This window comes from Carex rostrata, chromosome 11 (assembly GCF_964058835.1).
Source record: "Carex rostrata chromosome 11, lpCarRost1.2, whole genome shotgun sequence".
NCBI classification, from domain to species: Eukaryota; Viridiplantae; Streptophyta; class Magnoliopsida; order Poales; family Cyperaceae; genus Carex; species Carex rostrata.
The window spans coordinates 4,190,329-4,214,601 of NC_135928.1; the positions used below are offsets into that span (position 1 = coordinate 4,190,329).

The following is a 24,273-nucleotide window of genomic DNA, read 5'->3' on the forward strand; positions in this document are numbered from 1 at the left end:
AAATGGAAACACACTTTTTAATTTGGGAGAATTTCATTTATGCTTCTAAAAACTTCAAAATTATGTATTTCTCTCTTTAAAATTTAAAATATTATCATTAACTAATGTTACCCCGATACTTCATACATATATGTTCATACATGGTTCTGTATCATACCTGATACGTATCATATCGCTGCATCACCATTTCGTATCACTTTGAAAATTTCTGTATTGCCAGATCAATATCATATCAAATATGATACCCGTACAACATAGTCGTTAACCAACTGGTCGCCGAGTAACCTGACAATATGCACCAATCACGATTTGCACCTCATCTTCCTCTCTATTCCAATCAAAATTCGGGTCCATTGTTCAGAACCGTCTTCTCCATCACTTGTTAAAAATCTCCTCAATTCAAAACTCAAGTACTAAAATAATGCTCGTGAAATTAATTGATCAAATAGGTGTCTTTCATTCTTAATAGACGATGCCTATCTATCGTCATTCTTTCGAGTGCATAGACACCTATCTCCCTTTTGCATGTACCGGGAATGGTACTTTTGTTGCACCATCCTTTCAATTTCAATATTTCTTTTGAGGTTCGGTAAATCTGTTGGTAAGTAGATGCACTCTCTGTTTTCTTCAGCTTACCTCTTGATTGTAATCATCAGAAAATTAAGAGATCTCAATTTGTTTGACTTAGAAAATGAAAATGTGAAAAAAAAATTATATTGAAAGAAAACTAAGATAATTTATTATTAGAAACATATTACTGCTAGTAATTAAAGACAATTACATTTATCTAAATTGTTAATTGAAGCTCAACAGCAACTCAAACAACATTTTATTCGTTCTAAGACAAAGGATGACTACACGAGCAAGGGATTGTCACTAATTGGAAGGTTCTTGTGATGTAAGGCCACTATAAACAGCAAGCACGATAGTAGAAAGTAATGCAACAAACAGTGAAATGTAAGTTATGTAACTTAAGATCATCTCTGCTTTTTCCCAAGCTCGCGACCTACGATTATGACTAAATATTACCATTTTGCTGAGACAGCTGATGAAGGTAGAGCACAAGGAAATCATGCATACAGACAGTATGAAAAAATACCACCAGCTGTACGACTCGCTGTTATCCACGTTTTTAGAGTAGACAACCATAAGAACTGAGAATGCCCCTGTTGCGAAAACCATTGATAGGGAATCAAGCTCCTTTGAAACTGGTACATCCTGACCTTCGTCATCATGCCCGTCTAATACTTCTGTTACCAACCAATATGTAGCTCCAATGATGTGTGCAAAAGTCGAGAAAACAACTAGTCCTTGAAGAACCTCGCTGGCAGCCATCAGCACAACCAAGGTCAGGATACTGATAAGTGTATAGAAAAGGAATTTGACTACTCTAACCATGCGGGCTCTTGTTCCCTCATTCTGAACTGCAGGTGGTACCTGTAATTGCCATACATTATTAGACATTTGCATGGAGCGAAAAGGGAAAGAAGAAAGAGTTAACTCAGAGGAAGCTTGTATAAAACAATACCGAGGTCAATAGCATCAGAAGAAGGCTCAAGACGATAATAACATACAGAAAACACTCGGTGACCTTTATTTGATCATTCTTTCGAGAAAGATTAGGGCTTGAGAATACAATACTTGACAGGCCTGTAAAAAGCATTAGAACAACAGCTGCAGAGTGTTCAGAGAAGTGGTTTAAATCGCTATCGTGTGTTTCTCTGTACTTCTTTATGGATTCAGTGTGCTTCAATTTAGAACCTTGTTTATGGAGAATGCAGATGACCAACAGGGCAAGAATTAGAAAAACAGCTAGATATGCATATCTGAAGGTACAAAGAAGGAGAAGGAAAAATGCAGTAACCATCAGTAGCGAATTTGATCCATAGATTGAGATATACAGTTTCTCTTCAAATCGACAACGTAAACAGTTGGGATTAGGTCTTTCAACACAGCTAATGAGTATAACCGGAACTATAGCAAACAAGAGAGCAAAAATTAGAGAGGTGAATGATGCCAGGATGAACATCTTATTCTCTTCCGTATCTAGTTTTGTGTTGTAAAATGCAACAATAAGGCTGATGGTGATTAGGGTGACAGTTTTTGTATATGTTGTGAGACGCTTGGCATGTTCTGGATACGGATTTCCTCCACCCTGGGCAATAACAAAATCTGTCAGCTGATTATCAAAAATGGAAAATTTGTAACACAAAAAAAAAAGTTCCTTTCTTTAGCAATTAGGTTTACATGTAGCAAGTACTAAAGGGTTATAATAGGCTTGCTATTGAATTATCAAATTCCATCTCTTAACAGGAAAATTTTCTTCTCACCCATTAAGGCTTCAATATCCAACAATACATCCAAAAATATTTGCATAAAACCGATAATTAAATAAAAGCAAAAGTTTCAAATAAAGAAAAGAGGTTCTCCGGTCCAAAACATCACAAGATTTATGTGTCAGGCTAGCTGGATTCCTCTTACATTTTAGTTACTTCTTTCATGTTTGTTCGAGTAACTCAAAAATGTAAGATTACTCGAGATGAATTTTTAAGATTTAGCAAGTTGGAAAAATCAGCTTTGTTAATAACACCAAATGAACCAGTCTCGCCGCCTAAAACTATATATAGCTTGACTTGTTATACTTCTTTTGGGGGGGGGGGGGGGAATTACTGTAGTCTGATTTTTTTTTTTTTTTTGTTTACGCTTGAAGTGAGTTTGTATTGATGTGTTTTTTTTTAATATACAAACCCTGGCAGCCTCTGCCCGGCTTTCTCAAAAAAAAAAAAAAAAACTTTCCCTCAATCAGTCTGAGCTTAAGTACTTTGCTCGTACTTATATGATAGCAATTAACAAACTCAAACAGGACTATAAAAATAAGTGATAGGTACTTGAAATGCAATTTGCTTTGACAAACACATAAGAGATTGACCAAAAGAGATCAATGGACAGAAATTTTGAGACAACAGATTGATAACGCGATACTCTTTTCCATTTTCATAATTTTTGCTGCTGCCGCCGCCGCCGCCTCAGAGCAACAAATTCTGCTGAATATCAAATCCAAGCTCTCTGATCCCCACTCAGCCTTAGCTTCTTGGAGAAATGATTCCCTCGAGTTTTGCCAATGGCGTGGAGTCACTTGCGACAACAACAATCCACCTCATGTTAATGCACTAGACCTCGGGGAGTTGGGACTCACCGGTTCCTTGTCCCCAAACATAGCTCATCTCACATTCATTAAAAAAATTAACCTGACAGGCAATAGCCTGCACGGGGAAATACCAGTGGAGATTGGTCGTATCAACGACCTAAATCACCTAGATCTCTCTTATAACCATTTCTACGGATTACTCCCAAATTCTCTTTACAACATTTCTTCCTTGGTTAATTATTTAGTAGACATAAAAAACTAATTGAAGACGGAGAAGGATGGACGCTTGGAAGAACTCTCTCCTAGAGCGACAGGAAAGGAGAAAAGACACCCTGAAGGCAATAGCATCCACCACGGCTGACCAGCTCCAAAACAGCCCAAGATACTATGATGGTCTCTCATACGCGGACACACTGCTCTACAAGGTGTGCCACCAAACCGACGGGAAAGGACATGGCATCCAAAACTCTGCTGAAAGGGCTGTACCTCAAACCCATGCACTCAATCCAGCACCTCAGAACATAACCATTCAGCACACAACCCCTCAAGCATGCAAGGACCTTAATTCTCTAAAGAAGGACGACAAACAGAGACTAGATGGCAGCTGGACTCTGGTAAGCAGGAAAAGAGTACCGAATATTATGCAACAGAAAGCGACAAAAGTACACCCTGAACTTGCAAAGCACAAGCAGCTATTAATGGCGGAAAAAAGATGTTTTAAATGCCTCTCAAAAGGACACCAAATATCAGAATGCAGAAATGTTAGAAGATGTCTTAAATGCAAAGCCTATGGTCACATAGCGGGTAGATGCAAAGCAATTAAAAGTAGCGGAAAACCATCCATAAATATGGTTCAAGTCAAGAACAGGGAGAAGTGGGAAAATTCAGAGGAACAAAACCAACAAAATCATTCAGAGGGAAATTTTTTTTGTCAACAATACACAAAGATGTCTCAACAGAACAACGATTGGGAATCAATGGAGCTCTCACCTGCATCACTGGTTGAAGGCAGACCCGGCACCCTGAGGGTGTATTTGCCACCTAGAGAGCGCAACGCCTCTTACGGAGTTTTAGATTACTCCGCTGTAGTCTTGGCCGGGCCACATCAGGCCGACCCATACCTAGCTCAAAGAATCTCCACAGCTCTAGCCGGTCGCTATGATATGAACCCGAGAGATTTCAGGGTCACCTCGCCAGACAAGATCATCGGTGATATGCTAATAGAGTTCCCAGATATTGATCTCTGCCGTGAGGCGGTACGAGAGGGTCTTCTTTTACTCGCTAATGGCACGGAGGTCCAGCTGATACAGTGGACCCCGACTTTGGGTATGGTGCAAAATGCGATGCCGTATAGAGCCCGTGTCAAGCTTTACGACGTGCCAATATACAACCGAAACAAGAAAGAGATAAACCACCTTATCTCAGGCATAGGATATGTTGAAGAATTGGCGTCAATCACTTCGAATGGTCGATACGAAGCTCTACGAGTGTTGATAGCTTGTCACGACCCAAAGAATATTCCGCAAGATCTGCTCATGACCACAAATCCGCACGCGAGACTGGTGAGAGTGCAATTAGAAGGTTTCATTTACATCTAGCCCGAGCCTATGACTCCATTTCAACCAGAAAGCAACCCACCTCCACCGACTTTAAGGCGGCCAAGAGATGATGAAGAACGAAGCAGACCACAGATTGAGAATCGGCGCGATATGGAGTATCGAAGGCAGAGGCGAGGGGTCTTTCATGGCACTGATCGCCAGCATAGGGATGGTTTTGGACAGAATTGGAATTTGGGGAAGATACTGGAGACACCAATTAATTCAAATGGAGGGGTGGCAGCTAAGGTGACAACACCTCAAGTTACAAAACCAAATGGTGAGGCAGGAACAGTGGTTAAAGAGAAGTCAAGAGAGGGAGACCACAAACTTAATGGAGAGGAGGAATTCACGCAAGTTCCACTTGCTCAAACTCAAATTGAAATTCAAAACGGTCAAGGGGTACAAGCAGGTAACTTACTAGCTGACAATAGAAAAGGGCTTACAGAGATAGCTATCTCGGGCAACAAAATGGAAACTCTAAGGATAATAGGTATCGCCCTCCTGACGAACAAGTACGGTGGGGAGCAGAGTTTTAATGCGGACTTGAATTGTAGTTATGGAAATAGCACACCTTTTTCTGTTAAACTCACCTTTACACCTGGCATTCAGACTCTTCAAAATCCCAACAGCTTTGCATATTTAAGAAAGGAAATGGAGCATATGCGGATTGACCAGGTTCATGGGCCCTTTCTGTTGGGCTCTACTAAAACAAAGGTGGCTTCAAAGGCAGTGACACAACACAGGCCGGCAGCAGGCTTGTTTAATCAAAAAAGTCGGGTCCAACTGAATCAAGATACTTCTCTCACTGATTTATATTTGGCAGCTTCGGCCCAATACAAAGAGATGACTTTTGATATAACAAACATGGGCTTGGAATTTGCACCAGCGGCAATCAAGCAAACAAAAAAGGCAGAGATGATTAAGGCTCCGGTAGAAAACAATATAGAAGAAGAAAATGCAACTGGAGAAATAATGCTCACAGGAGGAAGCGAAGGAGAGCAGTCTGACCCCAGTAATGATGGTCCCCCGCCCGGTTTTGAAGGCCCGCTGAGATACAGGCAGAAGGCGCGGCGTAGTCCAAGATTGCAGAAGAAAAACTCGGGGAAATACATCTCAGTGGTGGACAGAGCAAGAGCAACAAGGGGATTTATCAATGTGTCTGATTTAATGCAAAGAGTGAAGACTAAGCCAAAGATGGTCACGAAGCCGGCAATGGAGTATCTCAAGTCGTATGACCCGCTAACCCAAGGCCATGCAGAGGCAGTTGTCACCACGGCTGGAGTAGAGTTGACCACCGAACTTACCAACAAAATTGGGGAGCTGATGGCAGGGCCTGAGCGTGACGAGCCCGGACAGAGCGCCAACTAATGAGAGGTGTTGGTGTATTCGACAGTTCATCAATGAAGAAGTTAACTTGTTTTAAATGAATTACAAAGTCAAAATAAAATTACTTTCTTGGAATGTTCGCGGACTTAATGAGAGGCCAAAACGGCTTGCCATCCGTCAAGCGGTACTACTTGAGAAACCCGACCTCATCACACTTCAAGAGACAAAGCTTGAACTTATAGACACAGCTATGATTAGAGAAATATGTGGAAGAAGACTGGAAACTTTTGAGATGTTGCCGGCACAAGGAACAAGAGGGGGAATATTGGTTGCTTGGAATCAACGCATGTTCACAAAGGAATTGATTCAGACAAACCAATTCTCAATCACAATCCACTTGAAACACAACTATGACGGGAAGGCCTTTGCATCCACGGCGGTTTACGGTCCCACGACTCAACAAGAGAGGCTGCTATTTTTTGAAGAAATCAGAAACTCCAAACCATCTACCCCTATACCATGGATCATAGGGGGTGATTTCAATGCTACGGCCGAGATGGCCGAGCGCAACAATAATACAAACACATGGCGTGCAACACTGCAATTTGCTGATTTGATATCAGAGCTGGAATTACTAAACTTGCCATTGACGGGCCACAATTTCACATGGAGCAATGAAAGGCCGCAACCACACATGGCACGTCTAGACAGATTCGTAATATCTCCAGAATGGAACATTGCCTTCCCTAATTCGACGCAGAAGGCTATCCCAAACACCAGCTCGGACCACTGTCCGATCACTGTCTTGGCAGATACAACCTTCAAACGCTCCAGGTTCTTTCGATTCGAAAATAAGTGGCTACGATTCCCAAAATTTGATGAATTGGTTCGCATTTGCTGGGAATCTACACCTGTGGCATCCACACCGCAACAGTTACACATAAAGCTTAACAATTTGCAAAGGAAAATAAAAGAATGGGCTACTTCGCAAACTGGAAATATCAAGGATCAAATTCACGCCTGCAGGGACTATCTAGCTTGGTTAGATAAAGTCAAAGAAGTTAGAACTGTAACCCAACTGGAGAAATTTATAGCGGCAATAATAAAACGAAGACACACCGAGCTATCACTACTCGAGGAAACCATATGGCGGCAGAGAGCAAGGGTGAAGTGGGAGTTGCATGGTGATCAAGGAACAAGCTATTTTCACGCAATTGCATCAAATTCTAAAAGAAGAAATACCATTCAACAGGTACAGTGGGATAATGGTACATATTCAGATCATGCCACAAAGGCAAAGGTGTTTTATGATTTCTTTATAAATTTGATGGGTACCACAGCACCAACATTGCCACAGATTCACTGGACCAACCTATATCCAAATCGGATTGATTTAAAAGATTTGGCAAACCCGATAACCGAGGCAGAAATTAAAGGAGCAATAGCACAGTGGCCGAATAACAAAAGTCCGGGTCCAGACGGGTTTTCTGGGGAATTTTACAAGCACTTTGTGAACATGATGTCAACTGATCTTCTAAGGGTATTTCAAGTAATAATGGACCGCGACATTACACTATCCCCACTGAATACTTCTTACATCGTGTTGATAGCGAAAAAAGAAAATGCCCAATTAGCAGGAGATTTCCGTCCCATTAGCCTGTTGCATGGGATTCAGAAATTTTTTTCCAAGATCCTATCCAACCGACTGCAGCCACACATGCACCATATTATAAGTGATGCGCAAACTGGATTCCAGAAGAATCGACAAATCACGGAGAACTACTTATATGCACAACACTTACTATGCATCGCATGAAAAGAGCAGCTACCCTTGGCATTGCTCAAACTCGACATCAAGAAGGCCTTTGATACGGTAAGTTGGAGCTTCATGGAGCAGGTCATGACTCATCTCGGGTTCCCCAACTCTTGGATTACTTGGATTAACAATTCAGTATTACAAGGCACCTCACAAGTCTTAATAAACGGTTTACTGGGAAAGAAAATAAAACTGAAGCGGGGTGTGCGTCAAGGAGATCCAATATCACCATCTCTATTCATAGTTGCGATGGATTTTCTAGCACGGTATTTGCAAAAGCTGACAGAATCAGGGGCAATTCGGTTACCATATAGGGACATGGGACCATGTTTGCTATACGCCGATGATGCCCTACTGTTCCTGAAGCCAAACTCCAACCAAGCGATGACAATCAAGATTGGATTGTTAGTATTTCAGCAAATCTCGGGCCTAGCAATCAACCTTAAAAAATCAGAGGTCATTCCCGTAAATGTGCAACAACAACAACAACAAGATCTAGTGCGAATTCTGGGCTGTAAGGTAGCAAACCTACCTTTCACATATCTTGGTCTGCCTCTATCTGATAGGCGCCTGCCGAAAACGACATTTCTTCCTCTCATCCATAAACTCAACTCGAGACTTGCGAGTTGGGCGACACGATTCTTATCAATGGCAGGGAGATTGGTGCTCATAAACTCAATTCTGTCCTCGCTCCCAATCTATTTCATGACAGTCCTAAAATTGCCACAGTGGGTAATAAAGAAAATCGATAAGATCCGGAGAAGGTTCTTATGGCATGGTGCAAATGAGCAGCAAAAGGGATATAACCTGGTGAACTGGAAGGAGGTTTGCGAACCAAAAACAATAGGGGGCCTGGGCATATTGGACCTCAAAACCTTCAATTACGCCTTACTGATGAAATGGCTTTGGGAATGGCATGCACCAAGACACAAGCTATGGAAGCCACTGTTACTACAAACTGCAGTTATATCCCAAGGAATGCCACTGACTTGTATGTTCTCAGCACTACCGCAAGAAATGAGACAGATATTCAACGTATCGACACAGTGGAAGGTGGGAGATGGGGCAATAATTCAATTATGGGATCATGATTGGGGAGAAGGTCAGATGCGCCTTAAACTACCTAACCTCTACTCATTCACCAAAAAACCAGACATATCGGTACAAGCAGCAGCAAATGAGCTAGACCTAGAGTGCATATTCAGACCCAACCTATCTACCTTGGCACAGCGGGAGTTAGTTCAATTGACTACTTACATATCAAGACTGACATTAAGGCAAGGGATACGAGATGAAATAAAATGGAAGCTGACAACTACGGGTGTCTTTACAGTTAAAACGGCGTACACATCCCTCATAATTGGATCAAGGCTAAACAATAATATCTCAAAGATTTGGAAAGTTAAAGCACCGCCGAGAATCAGAATTTTTTCATGGCTGGCAATCAAAAATAGGATCCTAACTCATGACAATCTACAAAGGAGGGGTTGGGAAATAGTCAGTAGATGTTTACTATGTCATGAGAATATAGAAACAGTGCAGCACCTATTTGAGGACTGTACCTACACACTGGTATACAGAAAATTGAGAATGTATAAATCGGCACAGAACTGGCCAACAAAGCCGACAATAGAGGTAACCAACAGGGACAAAATAGGCAGTTTGAAGCACGAACAACAATCGGCAATGATGATCATGCAGTTTTTAGTTTGGAGGGAGCGGTGTGCAAGATCTTTTACTGATAAGAGTACACAAATAGAAGACATAATGGAAGAAATCAAATGGCATATGCAGCTCTATGAGATATCAAGGCCGCAAGCTCCAGGAAGAGGTGATACAAGATCAGGCACGAGAACCTAAATTAACCAAAATGCTACTGCAAACAAGCAAAAAATCTGGAGAACCAGTACCGGTGTACCGGTACCTTTACTGGTATCTATACTGGTAAAATAAAGGATGAGGCCGATTTACCAGTAAAAAGAGGAATGCCTACTAATGACTCTGCTACTTGTTTTTATTTTGTTTTCTTTACTTCCAGATATTTACCTTCTGTTTAAAATCATAGCTTTAAGTCACTTTAATTGAATTTAACATTCTGCTTTAAAATTCCGCTCAACTGTTTTGAGCAACACTTTTATCATTTTGGTGGTTACCAACCTCATGTAACGGATCCTATTCTCAATATATAAATACGGGCTAGACCTGTATTTTTCTTCAAAAAAAACAGATTGATAACGCATATTAGGCCTTCCCCAAATTGCCACTTCTAACATGACCAGAACTGATTCGTCCTTTTTCCAAATTTAATTAGATGTCGTATTAAATATTTTGTGCTGCCAGGATATAGAATCAAGTCACCAACACCATCAATTTACTCCGAATGAACTAAAACCACCCACCCCCTTCTCCCATTCAAAACTAAAGAAAAATAAAAAATAAAAAAGCAAAAAAAAAAAAAGCAAAAAAAAAAAGCAAAAGAAGAAAAAACAATTATGAAAATATTAAACTTACACCTCCTCCTTCTGGTGCCGGATTTTCATGAGTCGTTTCTGGAATGTTTACTACACGGTGACGCAACGTCCCATCCTGCAAGGACACATAGCTTGTTATCACGGAAATTTCAAGAAAAGATGAAGCAGTGATCTTGGGGATATATAATGTATTATAAAGCCATTGCTATTCAATAATCCTCCGGTCTCTTTCATTTGTATCCTTCAGATTGTTGTAGTTGAAACATATTCTTCAAGAGAAAAACAATTGGATATGACAAGGGTTCCAATACCTCATGTTTTTTATATCTCATCATGCCTCACAGTTTATATCTTAGTTTTTCAAATTCAAACTGTCGATCTGAACTACTCAACGTTATATCCATACTAAAACAAATGCTTTGGGATGAAATTTTATAATTTTAGAAAAAATTAATATTTTTTTAAGATAGATGTAAAATCACTGTTTCAAAGAAGTGATTTTCTCTCTATCTTAATAAATATTAAAAAAAATTCAAAATTTATAAAATTTCATCTCCAAACATATTTTAATACGAATATCAGGTTAAGCGGTGTAAATAGACATTTTGACATTTAAAAATGAAGATATCAAATATGACGTATGATAAAATATGAAAGACATGAGGTATTAATTGGAACCTTCTAAAATATGTTTCTGATACATACTTTTGGTTCAATAATATCCATCCAGAGCATTCTGCATCTTCTGCAATCTGGAATTGTGGCACTGAATAATGGCACCACTTGTGAACCATATATCTGGTCAAAATCCCGCTGCCCCAGATGAGAACCTCTTACTAAAAGATCTCATTATAATTTTGATTGTCGGACTTGATCGGATGATCCATAAACAATTATATACTTGAACCAGTAGAGGGATTGAAGGAAATAAATTTTCTGCGATTCCAACCCAACCGTTTATATGTTTCGAGATTCATACACAAAAACTATTTTTTTTGTAGATTCCTACATTCCAACAAATGAACAGTTGGAGTTAGATCGCAGGGTTTTTTGGAATTGCAGCAGATCTATTTCCGGGATTGAAACCCATCTGTGGCCCCAATGTTCAAGTGGTATTAATTTCACATGCATTAGTACCAGACAGAGAAAGAGTAGCAGATAGACTAACCTGAGGTGTATCCATTGCTTGATCTTGTAATCAGAGAAAATGTAATTTCCAAATCTGAATCAAAGAGGCCGATACCAACGAACCATTCCCCATAATTAATTTATATAAGAGGAATACTGAGTAGATATGATAAATGAAAGCTCAGTTGACTAGCTAGGGGTAGTCAACTTATAAGACAAAAACACTAAACAGATCTACTTGAACAAGATGATATATCAAGTGGGGTTAATTAACCGAGAAACTTCCCTCCATTCACACTTAATCTGTCGTATCTAGTTAATATTGTCTTTTTAAAATGTTTTTTTAACTTGATGGCGCGTAAACTATTACCAACACGGCAACACCCAATTTTTTTCGTTGTATCTAATTCTCCTCTCTTCGAGGGATAGTAAAGCTTGTCGAGAGTATGCCCTTAATTTCAAGAAAAAAAAGATAATTGAAACAACCTTTTATTTTCTGAGGAGAAAGCGCACGAGCAAACTTCGTTTTAGTTTAGATATATATACGAGTACAAAATCTCAACCATTCAACATGATTTTCATATTCAAATGTTTTTAGAGATCAAATTTTATATTTTTTTAGAAATTTAGTACTATTTATTTAGAATTTTTTTTAAATCGTTATTTTTCAATGGTCCATAATTATCTGAAAACAACAATTTTGTATACATCTTAGTAAATACTAAAAATTTCCAAAAAATGTAAAGTTTGATCTTCAAACACATTTTAATATGAAAATCACGTTGAACGGTTTGGATCGACTGTTTGTATTTTAAAATTGCAAAAATAACTTATAAAAATACGGTATCAAGATATGTTACAATAAAATAGTGTATTTGAATCCCTCATCAATTAATAATTCAAATTTAGAAATGATTAAAATATAAAATAAAGTACAAGAAATTAAGCAATATAAATACAAAAGCGAATAACAAAAAGATTAGAGAGTAAAAGAGATATCTAGCATAAAATTCTTAACCATTGTTAATTACAAACATGAAACTGAAAGTTTACTGTGTATACTCCTTCCGAAATTTTTATTCATAGAAAATACAAAAAAAAAGAAATGACACAGTGAAATTTGAAAAATAGAAAGGCAATATTACAGTTTGAAGTCTCTACGGAACGTTAAATCATACTACATCCATTGTAATATGTGTGTGTGTGTGGAACTTCAAATGAGAACAAATATTGAAAAAAAAAAACTAACAATAAAAATAAATAAAAAGTGGGACTCTAAATTAGACAGAAAAAAAAAAATATAATCTAAACTGGAACGCAAGTGTGCGTATACATAATATGGCTTATTTTACTTTTAGGTTGTATGTCGTATTTCATGTAATATTTCGTATTGTACCATAAAAATGTCTATTTTGTACTCGTATTTTATCCTTTCCATTTATTAACGTTTTAGTTTACTTATTTTAATCTATATTGACACAGAATTAATTCAGACTAGCGTTCACAAATGAATTGCATTATTATACTAGTAGGTCAGCAATTTAACACTGATACAACAAAATTGCTATCTAATTACTTATTGTGTCTTTAATAACAACATGATTATTTAATTTTCTTTCGACTTATATTTGGTTATCGGACTAATTAAACAGTGATGCCATCGAATTAAGTTCAATAAATGATTAAAAAAAATAAAGTAATTAATTTCGTGTATAAAACAGTATTCGTACTTGGACTTGGGTGAGGACGCAGTGACAGTATTTTTAACAGTATTCTGACTACTGACTAGTCGCCAAAGAAGAATAACTAATTGGAATTTGGGTTGCATCTATTCAAACATCCACACTTCGCTGATTGACATGTGATTGTGCCCAGGGGCGGACGCAGGATTTTTGTCAGGGCGGGACAATAATCGGATGCAAATAGCTTATCGGGTATATTTCAACATAAAAAAAATACCAATCAATATAATAAAAATCCTAAATTACTTGAAAAAAATCAACAATTCAACATTTATAGGGAATTTGAAATCAACATTTTGGTTCAACTTGGCAGCTTCTGCCTTTGAATTAAAAAAAAAATAAAAAATAAAAACATTTTGGTTCAACTAATTTTCACTATTTGGGATCAGCGCCTATTTGGGCTCCGCTAATTTGTTTCGCTCAGAGTTTATATGGGCTCCGTTCCGTCTATTAGAATTCCAAAATGGGCTACAGGGGGGCAATTTGAATTCCAGGGAGGGGCAGAGGTCCGAAAAGCAGATTTTTAGCACTATTTTTGAAAATCCAGCGGGGGGCAGCTGACCCCCCTGTGCTACAGTAGATCCGCCCCTGATTGTGCCATGTCTCTCTATTTAATGCACTTGTAAGGGATAGGGTGTTCTTATTATTGTGTTTATTATTGCACGTCTTCATCAATGTTTGACACTTCTTTGTTAGATATTTTCTATCTTCTAGATCCATATATACATGTTACTGAGGTTCTTTTTAAAAAAATAGTTAAATGGTTTACTTTTCTTGAAGATGGTAAAAATAAAAAATATCGATGATTTGAATCTATCAATCATGTGTTTCTTTCCTGTGGCACAATCCTAAAAATTTGGAACTTGCTAGGTTTATTAGGAGTGGTACCGGTACCATTGAAGGAATGGACTTGGTCAGATTTTTTGAGAGTTTAGGTCTATTACTCAGAAAACATCCAATTCTTGACACTGATAGGGGCAGTTATGTGGTGATCAATTTTGTTTGCGCGTTATAAAAGTTTTTTTGAGAATACACCACCACCTCTGATAAAAAATCTCCTCCAATCAAATATTGTATTTATCTTATTTTTGAGAATACTCTCTTCACTAAGCATGCTTCTAAATCGGGCCTATGAGCCCATCTCAGGTTTTTTTAATACTCAAAACTTAATACAAGCCCGAAATACTGAAGGTCCAAAACAGAATTTATATGTTATACCAAATAAAAGAAGCCATGTGAGTCCAAATAACTTTGAATCCGAAAATAAAAAAAATAAACCAATTAAAATGTACAAACTTAGGTAATTTGAATAGAGAATACTCCAAAAATAATTTAGATTGGATTTTATATTCCTGTGCAACCGATCACATGACCGGAAATAAAAATATATTATCTATAGGAAAACTTTCAAAGGAAATAAATTGTGAAATTATATTTTTCATGTAAAAATGTATTTTTTTCAAGATAGAACATCCAAGAGGGTGATTGGTGAAGGTTTCTTACAAAATGAACTTTATTTTTTAAAAGGCCAAAAATTCAATTTCAACACACAAATACAAGACTTGGAAAGTTTATGGCATAAAAGAATTGGACATCCCTCCGATAAAGTTTTAAAATGTATTTTTAATTTTTCAAACCTATATTGTAGTAATTGTGAAGTATGTAAATTTGCAAAGCATACGAGACTACATTTTGTAATCTCAAATTCTAAAAGTAGCACAATATTTGAACTTGTTCATTCCGATGTTTGGGGACCTACCCCAGTAGACTCCTACAATGGTTTTAAATATTTTGCTACATTTATAGATGATTTTTCACGATTAACATACATATATTTATTAAAAAATAAAAGTGAGGTTTTTTCTCATTTTCAAGATTTTTCAAATTTAGTTGAAAATCAATACAATACTAGAATTAAAATTTTTAGAACCGACAATGGAACCGAATTTGTGAATCGAAACTTTTCAAGTTTTTTGAAACAAAAAGGGATCATACATCAAACAACTTGTGTTTATACTCCACAACAAAACGGTGTTTCCGAATGAAAAAATCGCCATTTACTTGAAATGACAAGAACACTTATGTTTCAAACCAATGTTTCAAAAATATATTGGTCAAATGCCATTCTTATTGCAACTTATTTGATAAATAGGTTGCCAAGTGTTGTCTTAAACAATAAAAGCCCATTAGAAATTATTTACCAAAGAAAAATAATTTTTAATCACTTAAGAATTTTCAGATGATGTTATGTACACCAAAATAAACAAGATAAACAAGATTATACTTCTATAAAAGCTATTTTTCTAGGATTTTCATCTCAAAAAAAGGGTTATAAATGCTATGATCCTATAAATAATTTTTTTTATATTTCTAGAGATGTAACATTTGTTGAAAATGAGCCATATTTTAAAAATAAAGATGAGATTGATAACCAAATTATCACAAATAACTTTGTCATTCCCGTGTCTACTAATCAAATTATTGAGCAAATAATAGTAGGAAATGACGAAGAAGAAGAAAAAAAAATGATGACACTCCTCAAAGTGGAGCCGAGGAGGAGGGAGATGAAAATATTGAAGAAAGTGAAAATATTGAAAATGAAAATATTGGAGAAGAACATATTGAAGAAGAGGAGAATATTGAAGAACCTAAGAAGATGTCAACTCATTATAGGCAACCATTAACAAAGTTACGAGATTTCGTAACCTATAAGGTTCAATATCCTATTGAAAATTTTATTTCATATAAAAATATTTTAAAATTCCACCGTGCATTTCTTAGTTCAATTTCTAAAATAGAAGAACCAAGAAATTTTGAAGAAGTCATTAATCAACCGGTGTGGTATAAGGCTATGGAAGAAAAACTTCAAGTCTTAGAAAAAAATGACATATAAACCATTGTACCATTACCAAAAAATAAAAAACCCGTTGGATGCAAATAGATTTATAAAATAAAGTATCAAAGCGATGGATCCATAGAATGGTATAAGGCCCGGCTAGTTACCAAAGGGTATACCTAAACATATGATATTGATTACCAAGAAATCTTTGCTCCGGTAGCAAAGATGAATACCATAAGAATTTTGCTTTCAATAGCGGTAAATAATGGATGGAACTTATGTCAAATGGATGTTAAAAATGCATTTCTTCAAGAAACACTTGAAGAAGAGGTTTATATGACTTTACCACCAGGTCATATAGAAGAAAACAATACTAATCTTGCTTGTAGGTTAAATAAGTCAATTTACAGACTTAAACAATCGCCAAGGGCATGATATGAAAAACTCTCTCAATATTTAATTTTTCTCGATTTTAAAGTAAGCCAACCTGATACATCACTATTTTCAAAACATTAAAATAATGATTCAACCATTGTCCTTGTTTATGTTGATGACATAATCATTACCGGAAATAATTATGAAAAAATTGACAATATTAAAAAACACTTAAAAGAAAATTTTGAAATAAAGGATCTTGGTAGACTTAAATATCTTTTATAAATTGAAATAACTCATTCTATCAAGGGTTTATTTATCTCACAAATAAAATATATCATTGACCTTCTAAAAGAAACGAAAAAATTAGAATCCAAACCGGCCTCAACACCAATTGATAGCAATTGTAAATTGAATTCCAAAGAAGGGGAGTCGTTGGAAGATATCAACAAATTCCAACGACTCGTAGGTAAGTTAATTTATCTAACAGTAACAAGGCCGGATATATCATTTGCGGTAAGTCAAATTAACAAATTTATGCACGCACCAAAAAAACCTCATTTGGATGCAATTGATAGAATTTTGAGATACTTAAAGAAATCACCCGGAAATTGTGTATTGATGAAAAACAATAAATCTAATGATGTGTGTGGTTATTCCGATGCAGATTGGGCCGGGAACTTTGATAAAAAATCAACAACCAACTATTGCACATTTGTAGGCAAAAACTTAGTCACATGGAAAAGCAAGAAATAAAATATCGTGGCACGGTCAAGTGCGGAAGCAAAATATCGTGCCATGGCATCCACCGCAAGTGAACTTACGTGGATTAAACAATTGCTTGAAGAGTTGAACTTCAAAATTGACAAGCCAATGAAGATATTTTGTGATAATAATGCAGCAAGGCACATTGCTTCAAATGCCGTATTTCATGAAAGAGCAAAACATATCAAAATTGATTGTCATTTCATAAGAGAGAAAATGTAAGCAAAAGATATTGAAACCCTTTATGTGAAGAGTCAAGACCAATTAGTCGATATTTTACTAAGGGACTAATTATGAGAATATTTGAAGAAATAACAAGCAAGCTAGGATTAATCGATATCTATAATCCTAGTTTGTGGGGGAGTACTGAGAATAAAGAATAGTTAGAGATTAAAATAGAAATAAGTAGGGATAAAATTGTAAATTGGTAGAAAGTAGGAAGTTACCGTTTGGTGACAGTAAAGTGCCAACGGTACAATAGTCTTAGAAAATATAAATACCATATATCTCTTGTAACAGACACACAAGAAAAAATAGAAAAAATTCAAGCTCTCTCATCTCTCTGTCTCTATAGAAATTAACAAACTGGATGTAGAGAAGGATTGTAATAGGCAACTTACAGCATTGGAGTCATTATCTTTTCCCTGGAATTAAATTCTATTGACAAAACGCAGAACCCACATGTTTCTTTTACCCTCATGTGTGAGAGAAAATATTTCAAGATGTTAGAAGCTCTGTATTAGGTAGGAAAGGGGGATATTTTGAAATTTCAAAGATATTTGCCATTTGTGCCTCTTTGATGCAAAAATAGCTGAGAAGAAGTTAGGAGAATGGGGATAATTAAGTAGTTTTAGCTTTATTTTCTCTGTTTTTTCTAAAAAAAAAAAGAAACATGTATAATGCAGGATCTTTAAATATATCTTGCACGAGTAGGATTCAAGTATTTCATCCCTCGTATTTCTTATCTCCATATTTCATGTGTAACAGGTGCCATTTGGGCCAAAATAATCGGGCTTAGGAATTCATGATCTAGAGTCCGGGGTACAAAAGTGGGAGACGAAAAACATTTTTGATAACATCAATTAGCAAATTGAGAAGTTCATACATTTTAAGTCGAACAATCTAAATAAAATAATAATTATCCAATTCTCATATTTATGGAACCTATTATCGGCAGCTCTTATATACACTAAATAGTATTTATATCTTATATAGCGTCGATAACTATTTTTGTAACATATTGTATGAAAGTTGAGAATACATGAAATGTTCATATTACATTGCACAATTCTCTATAAAGTACTTATACCAACAATTTAAAAGATATAGATGGACACATTTTGTATTCTGATAACGTCAAAATATATAGCGAAAATCACTACTTTTTAGTATGAAAAATGATAGAAAAGCGTATTCAAATTATTAATTTTTCAGAATTATTCACCACAAACGTGTTTTTAGGCTATTTTGGTAGGTTTTGGAGAAAGTTGCGAATTTAGGCCGAAAACGGAGCAAAAATGTCATATTTAGGCCAATTTTGATGAATGTGTTAAAATATGGCAACAATCTCTCTCTCTCTCTATATATATATATATATATTTTTTTTTTTTACAATGGATGTAGTATGATTTAACGTTCCGTAGAGACGTCAAACCGTAATCTTGTCTTTCTATTTTTCAAATTTTACTGTGTCATTTCTCATTTTTTTGTATTTTTTTGTATTTTTTTTGTATTTTTTTGTATTTTCTATGAATAAAAATTTCGAAATTAAGGAGTATACACAGACAACTTTCAGTTTCATGTTTGTAATTAACGGTGGTTAAGAATTTTATGCTAGATATCTCTTTTACTCTAATCCTTTTTGTTATTCGCTTTAGTATTTATATTGCTTAATTTCTTGTACTTTATTTTATATTTTAATCATTTTTAATTTTGAATTATTAATTGAGGAGGGATTCAAATACACTATTTTATAGTGACATATCTTGACATTATATTTTTATAAGTCATTTTTGCGATTTTAAAATACAAACACAGTTGATCCAATCCGTTCAATGTGATTTCCATATTAAAATTTGTTTGGAGATCAAATTTTTATTTTTTTGGAATTTTTTTAGTATTTATTAAGATGTGTACAAAATTGTTGTTTTCAGGCAATTATGGACCATCGAAAAAACAATGATTTTAAAAAATTATAAATAAATAGTAATAAATTTCTAAAAAGTATAAAATTTAGTCTCTAAAAATATTTTATTATGAAAATCATGTTGAATAGTTCATATCAATTGCTAAGATTTTAAAATTGTAAAAATAACTTATAAAAATATAGTGTCAAGATGTGACACCATAAAATGATGTGATTAAGATTCCTTCTCTTATTAATTTTGTATTGTAATATTAGTTTGAAATATATCTGTTGGGAATTATTAATCCTTTACCAATTTAATTAAAAAAAACAGCTAGGAAAAGTACTGGAAACAAATTAGTCAAATTTATTTCTTTGATCAATGACCTATTCTTTTTTTCTTTTTTCATTCGAAGGAGCTCAGAAGATTCCATACGAATATGTATATTTCCAGCACCATAAGCACAATACACACCCCATCGAATTAAGCAGAGAACGGATACTTCGTAGAAACTTCAATGGAGCTCCTCCAACGCGCAATGGAGCTTCTCCAACGCGCAATGAACGCGCGATGAATGTAGCACTTACCTTTTAATAAATTGCAAAACCATAATAACAAATCCACTAAAGATCAAAATCTTAGACACAGATTTTGAGAATACTGAGACAGAGATACGTCTATCAATTATATTATTACTGAACAATGAACCGTGGACTACAGCCTCGCGTTGGTACTCGCCACCGGGAGATTATGTATGGGATGTTTCTTATGTTCGTAGCGGCTGCCGATATCATTGCACGCAACGCTGACGACCCGGTCCCGTGGATGTCATATGTTGTTTTTCTGCAGGGGTGGGTCACTGTCATGTTGGCCATGGTGCTCCCGGCTGTCTAAGATCGATGATCGATTAATGGCCAGAGGTAGCTTCTCCTCCTTTAATTTAGTTCAGTTCTATGATCGATGGCCTAGCTATGACTACCGGCCGTCATCATGGAAATAGAAATCAATTTGTTAAATTTCTGACATTATGTCTAACTATTTCAGGAGATGTTGGTGAGGATTGAATAATTCATGCTACAATTTTTTTTTTTTTTTACAGCAGTTTACATACTTTTACATTCATGTTGTTGGTTTTATTTATTTCTCTGTGTTTTGTGCATCAGATTTGCAATTCTAAGATCCTCACCTGTACCCCTAATAGCATGTGAAAACTGAAAATATTAATTGACATTTTCTTTAAGAATTCTAAGCACTACTGCATGGTAGGAAAGTATTGATACCACAAGATTCTTACATCCTCATAAATCTGAAAATATGACATATTTTATATATTAAAGGACCAAATTCTATTTCTTATTAACTTAGAAAATTAGCCAAAAGAAGTTTCAGACCCAGCTGCCTATAGGGAAAAAAATTTAGCCAAAAGAAGTTTGATAGCTGTATAAAGTGATCAAAACAAGTTGACCAACTGTGGAGGTCTACTTCCTGGTGTTGACGAAGAAAACTGAGGTATATACTAAATTCGATTGGCGGTTTGCTTTTATCATTTTTCTTGCTAATTTATTACTCAATAAGGTACTGATCAACATAATTTGTCCTTGGTGCTTGCAGTGTGATTACCATATCTAATATGTTTGTTTGAGCACCATTTCCGTACTTCTAATATAAATGGAATGATTAATTGACTACACCAATCATCAACGATTTATAGGGGATTTCTTGATCATTGTGATTATTACCTGATCTGTATATAGAAGTAAAACCAGGCATATAACCAAAAACTGCACGAGAGAAAAAGACCAGAGAATAGTGAATGAATATAGCTCCTAATCTATCTACTTAATTATTGAGTAAGGCTTAGGTGCTATGCATAGCATAAGGTCTTCCGTGCTACGGTCTCAACAATTTATTACATAAACTTCAAATTTCGATATAAGTAACTCAATAAATTTGTTATATAATGAACTTGCAGAAGACTAATTTTTACTATTTTTGAATTTGTTTTACTATTTTTTATGATATATGAAAGATGACTTAAAAAAAATTGCAAATGTTTTAGATTATTTTTTGGCCATTTTTCATAAATCATAAAAATTAGTATTTTACAAGTTCATTATATAACAAATTTACTGAGCTACTTATATTTAAGTTTGAAGTTTATACAATAAATTTTTGAAGTCATAACAGAAAAGACCTTATGCTATCCATACATGGCAACTAAGCCTTACTCCTTAATTATTACAAGTCTACAAGTACCATTCATCTCGTGGGCCAAGCCGAATTGCTGATTGCATAATCAATGCAATTGAAAATTTTGCTAAATACAAGTAGTACTATATTAATATATAATTAGCTAGTACCAACTACCAAGTACAATGTTTCACTAGTCTACCTTGCTCTCGGCCTCTCGCTATTGTTTTTATTAATAAAGAAAGGATTTAAGGTATTTTTATTTCATAAATCTTATTATGTCTCTGGCACATGATATCTTAATCAATTATACTAGCAGGTACTTTTTTCACTATTGATTGTTTTAATTGTCAAACAGATGTTGCATGCTATTGGCACACGATAAGTGATTTTGATATTATGCACTACGTACATATGTGCTTAATTATTGGATAACTACCAAGGAAGGCTGTATTCAATCGTAGTAAGATTGTTAAGTATATATCCCAATACAAGAATTAAAAGAAAAAAAGAAAGAAAGAGAGAGATAAAAAGTACATACTGGCCTGGCAACAATCGTAGTAAGATTGTTGGAGTTTGAAGTTTGAGATAGAATGGTTTTTTTACTACATTAATCTGATCTCTCTTATATATATCCGCATAGTGCATTTGAGGTTTGTAAATATATAACTCGAGAAAGACTTGAGGTCTCCTTACCGGGTCAAGTCAACCAGCCATCATATTTCTCTTTGTATTCTTTTCCTTTTTAGAATATATAACTCGAGAAAGACTTGAGGTCTCCTTACCGGGTCAAGTCAACTATCAGCCAAAATAAATAATGTCATATCTATCATCCAGCATTAATTATTGCATTGGGAATTATATGTAAAAAAAATAATTATATCATACATTGTAAGTTTGTAACCTTCTAAGACATTTTTCCCTTCCAATTTTAGAATTTTAGAATTATTTTCTAGAACATGAAATTCTAATTTTAAACTTTTGAAATATCAAAATTATGTATTATTCACCATTCAAATTGGAAATACCATATCAATACGCTCGTAAAAAATTACAGAAACTTTCAATTCAATACCTTTTTGTATTCTGCTTTTAAATAGAAATCTTTATTATTTGTTTATCTTCCTCTCTCTCTCTCTCTCTCTCTCTCTCTCATCTAACAATGCTAGATCTAGAGTTGCAAATAATATAAAGAGAGGGACGTGCATATATAGGTTCCACGGCCAGCACTAAGCATAATTACAGATATAAAGATATATAGTGTTTCATTTTAACTAATGAATAGAACTAATTAATTAATAAATTTAAAATAAAGAAATAAGATATGTAAGTGTTTTGATTGGGAAATAAGTAATGTAAAATGTTCCAATGAATATACTGACAATTCTCAATTCTAATAAATAAATAGAATAGACATTAGAAAGTCCACCCTTTAAGCGTCCAACTTGTGACTATATATATGCGGACATATTCAGTTGAAATTACTTTCAATATAGGTATGTACTGCTTTTAAACACTAATTAGTTAATTGGCTCAAACACAAACCTAGTTGCTTTTAACGAGTATGGCTAATATATATAACATCAGTGTCATTTCAGTCTATATAACACTAACTTCAAAACCTATTAAATCGGATTCAAATGGTGAATCCAAACCGTTCAAACCAATTTACTTTATGAGTGATGCGTTTACAAGCAAACTTTTTATATTTTCGAGTTATTTTAGTATCAAATCAAGCAGCAAAAAAATTGAAAAATAAATGTATTAAAATTAACTTAAAAACTCAAACATTTGACCGCTTGACTTGTTATCAAATAAACTCAAAAACTTATAAATTTTACATGTAAACGCACAACTAATGAAGTGATCGGTTTGAACGGTTTGGATTCACCATTTGAACTCGATTTGATAGATTTTGGAGTTGGTGTTATATAAACTGAAATAACACTGATGTTATATTAGCATATATAATCACGAAAAGATTAATTTTGTAACTGATATTTCTAAAAGTATCAAACGAGTTACTTTTAGCAAGAATATTTAGCTAGTTCTTTCTAACCTTTTTAGTTTTTTAATACATATGTTATAGTTCTCATGGCATGTCTGGTGACAGTATAGAAGTCACATGAATGGTCATCAATACATTTTTGCACCACAGTAGACACGGTTTGAAAATTTAAATATATGTATTAAACAAAACAACCAAAAATATTTAAAAATACAGTTAGCATGTTATTTTTTTACCCTCAAAAAAAAAAAACAAATATTTTTATTATTTCGTCTTTAATGTACATATGGGAATAATTTGGGTCCATCAGAATCAAACTTGAGTCCAATATTTTCTGTGATGTCTGATTCGCTTTAGAATTTGTATGTGCAAATATTAAAACAGATACACATGAATATAGAAGTGGAGTACACGGATCCTAAAGTGGATCAGAAAAACACATAATCCATCAAATTTAAATTTGAATCTGATAGACGTCAGATCTAAATTATTCCCTTCACATATATATACGATATATTTATTAAAACAATATTTTTTTGTATCCGTTCGATCTGTTTAGAATATGTGCGTGCAAATATTAAAACAAATTAAAACACACCAATATCGAAGTGATGCATACAAATCTTAAAGTGAATCAATCATGCACATAATCCATCCACTTCAAACCTAGCTAAATTGTTCCCTTCACATATATATATACAATATATTTATTAAAAGAAAACTGATTACTTCAAAATACAA

At 34.9% G+C, this 24,273-nt stretch overlaps 1 protein-coding gene across 2 annotated transcripts; it reads right to left on the reverse strand.

Annotated features, from left to right (window-relative positions):
• Positions 1 to 692: 692 nt before the first annotated feature.
• On the reverse strand, positions 693 to 11,670 carry LOC144562458 (uncharacterized). 2 transcript variants are annotated; one of them, XM_078311686.1, is made up of 4 exons: positions 11,528 to 11,670; positions 10,400 to 10,474; positions 1,529 to 2,155; positions 693 to 1,437 (listed from the first exon to the last, which is right to left on the reverse strand). In XM_078311686.1, the coding sequence occupies exons 1-4, from the start codon at positions 11,540 to 11,542 to the stop codon at positions 877 to 879; spliced, it is 1,278 nt and encodes a 425-aa protein (XP_078167812.1). In that variant the 5' UTR covers positions 11,543 to 11,670; the 3' UTR covers positions 693 to 876. The 2 variants fall into 2 exon arrangements, with proteins under 2 accessions (XP_078167812.1, XP_078167813.1); XM_078311687.1 differs by lacking the exons at positions 10,400 to 10,474; positions 11,528 to 11,670 and adding an exon at positions 4,139 to 5,175.
• Between the last annotated feature and the right edge of the window lie 12,603 nt (positions 11,671 to 24,273).

Coding starts and splice junctions, on each gene's coding strand:
- LOC144562458 (XM_078311686.1), bottom strand. Junction 2,156..10,399: donor CGGCACCAGAAGGAGGAGGT/GTAAGTTTAATA, acceptor GTTATTGCCCAG/GGTGGAGGAAATCCGTATCC. Junction 1,438..1,528: donor TTCTGATGCTATTGACCTCG/GTATTGTTTTAT, acceptor TGGCAATTACAG/GTACCACCTGCAGTTCAGAA.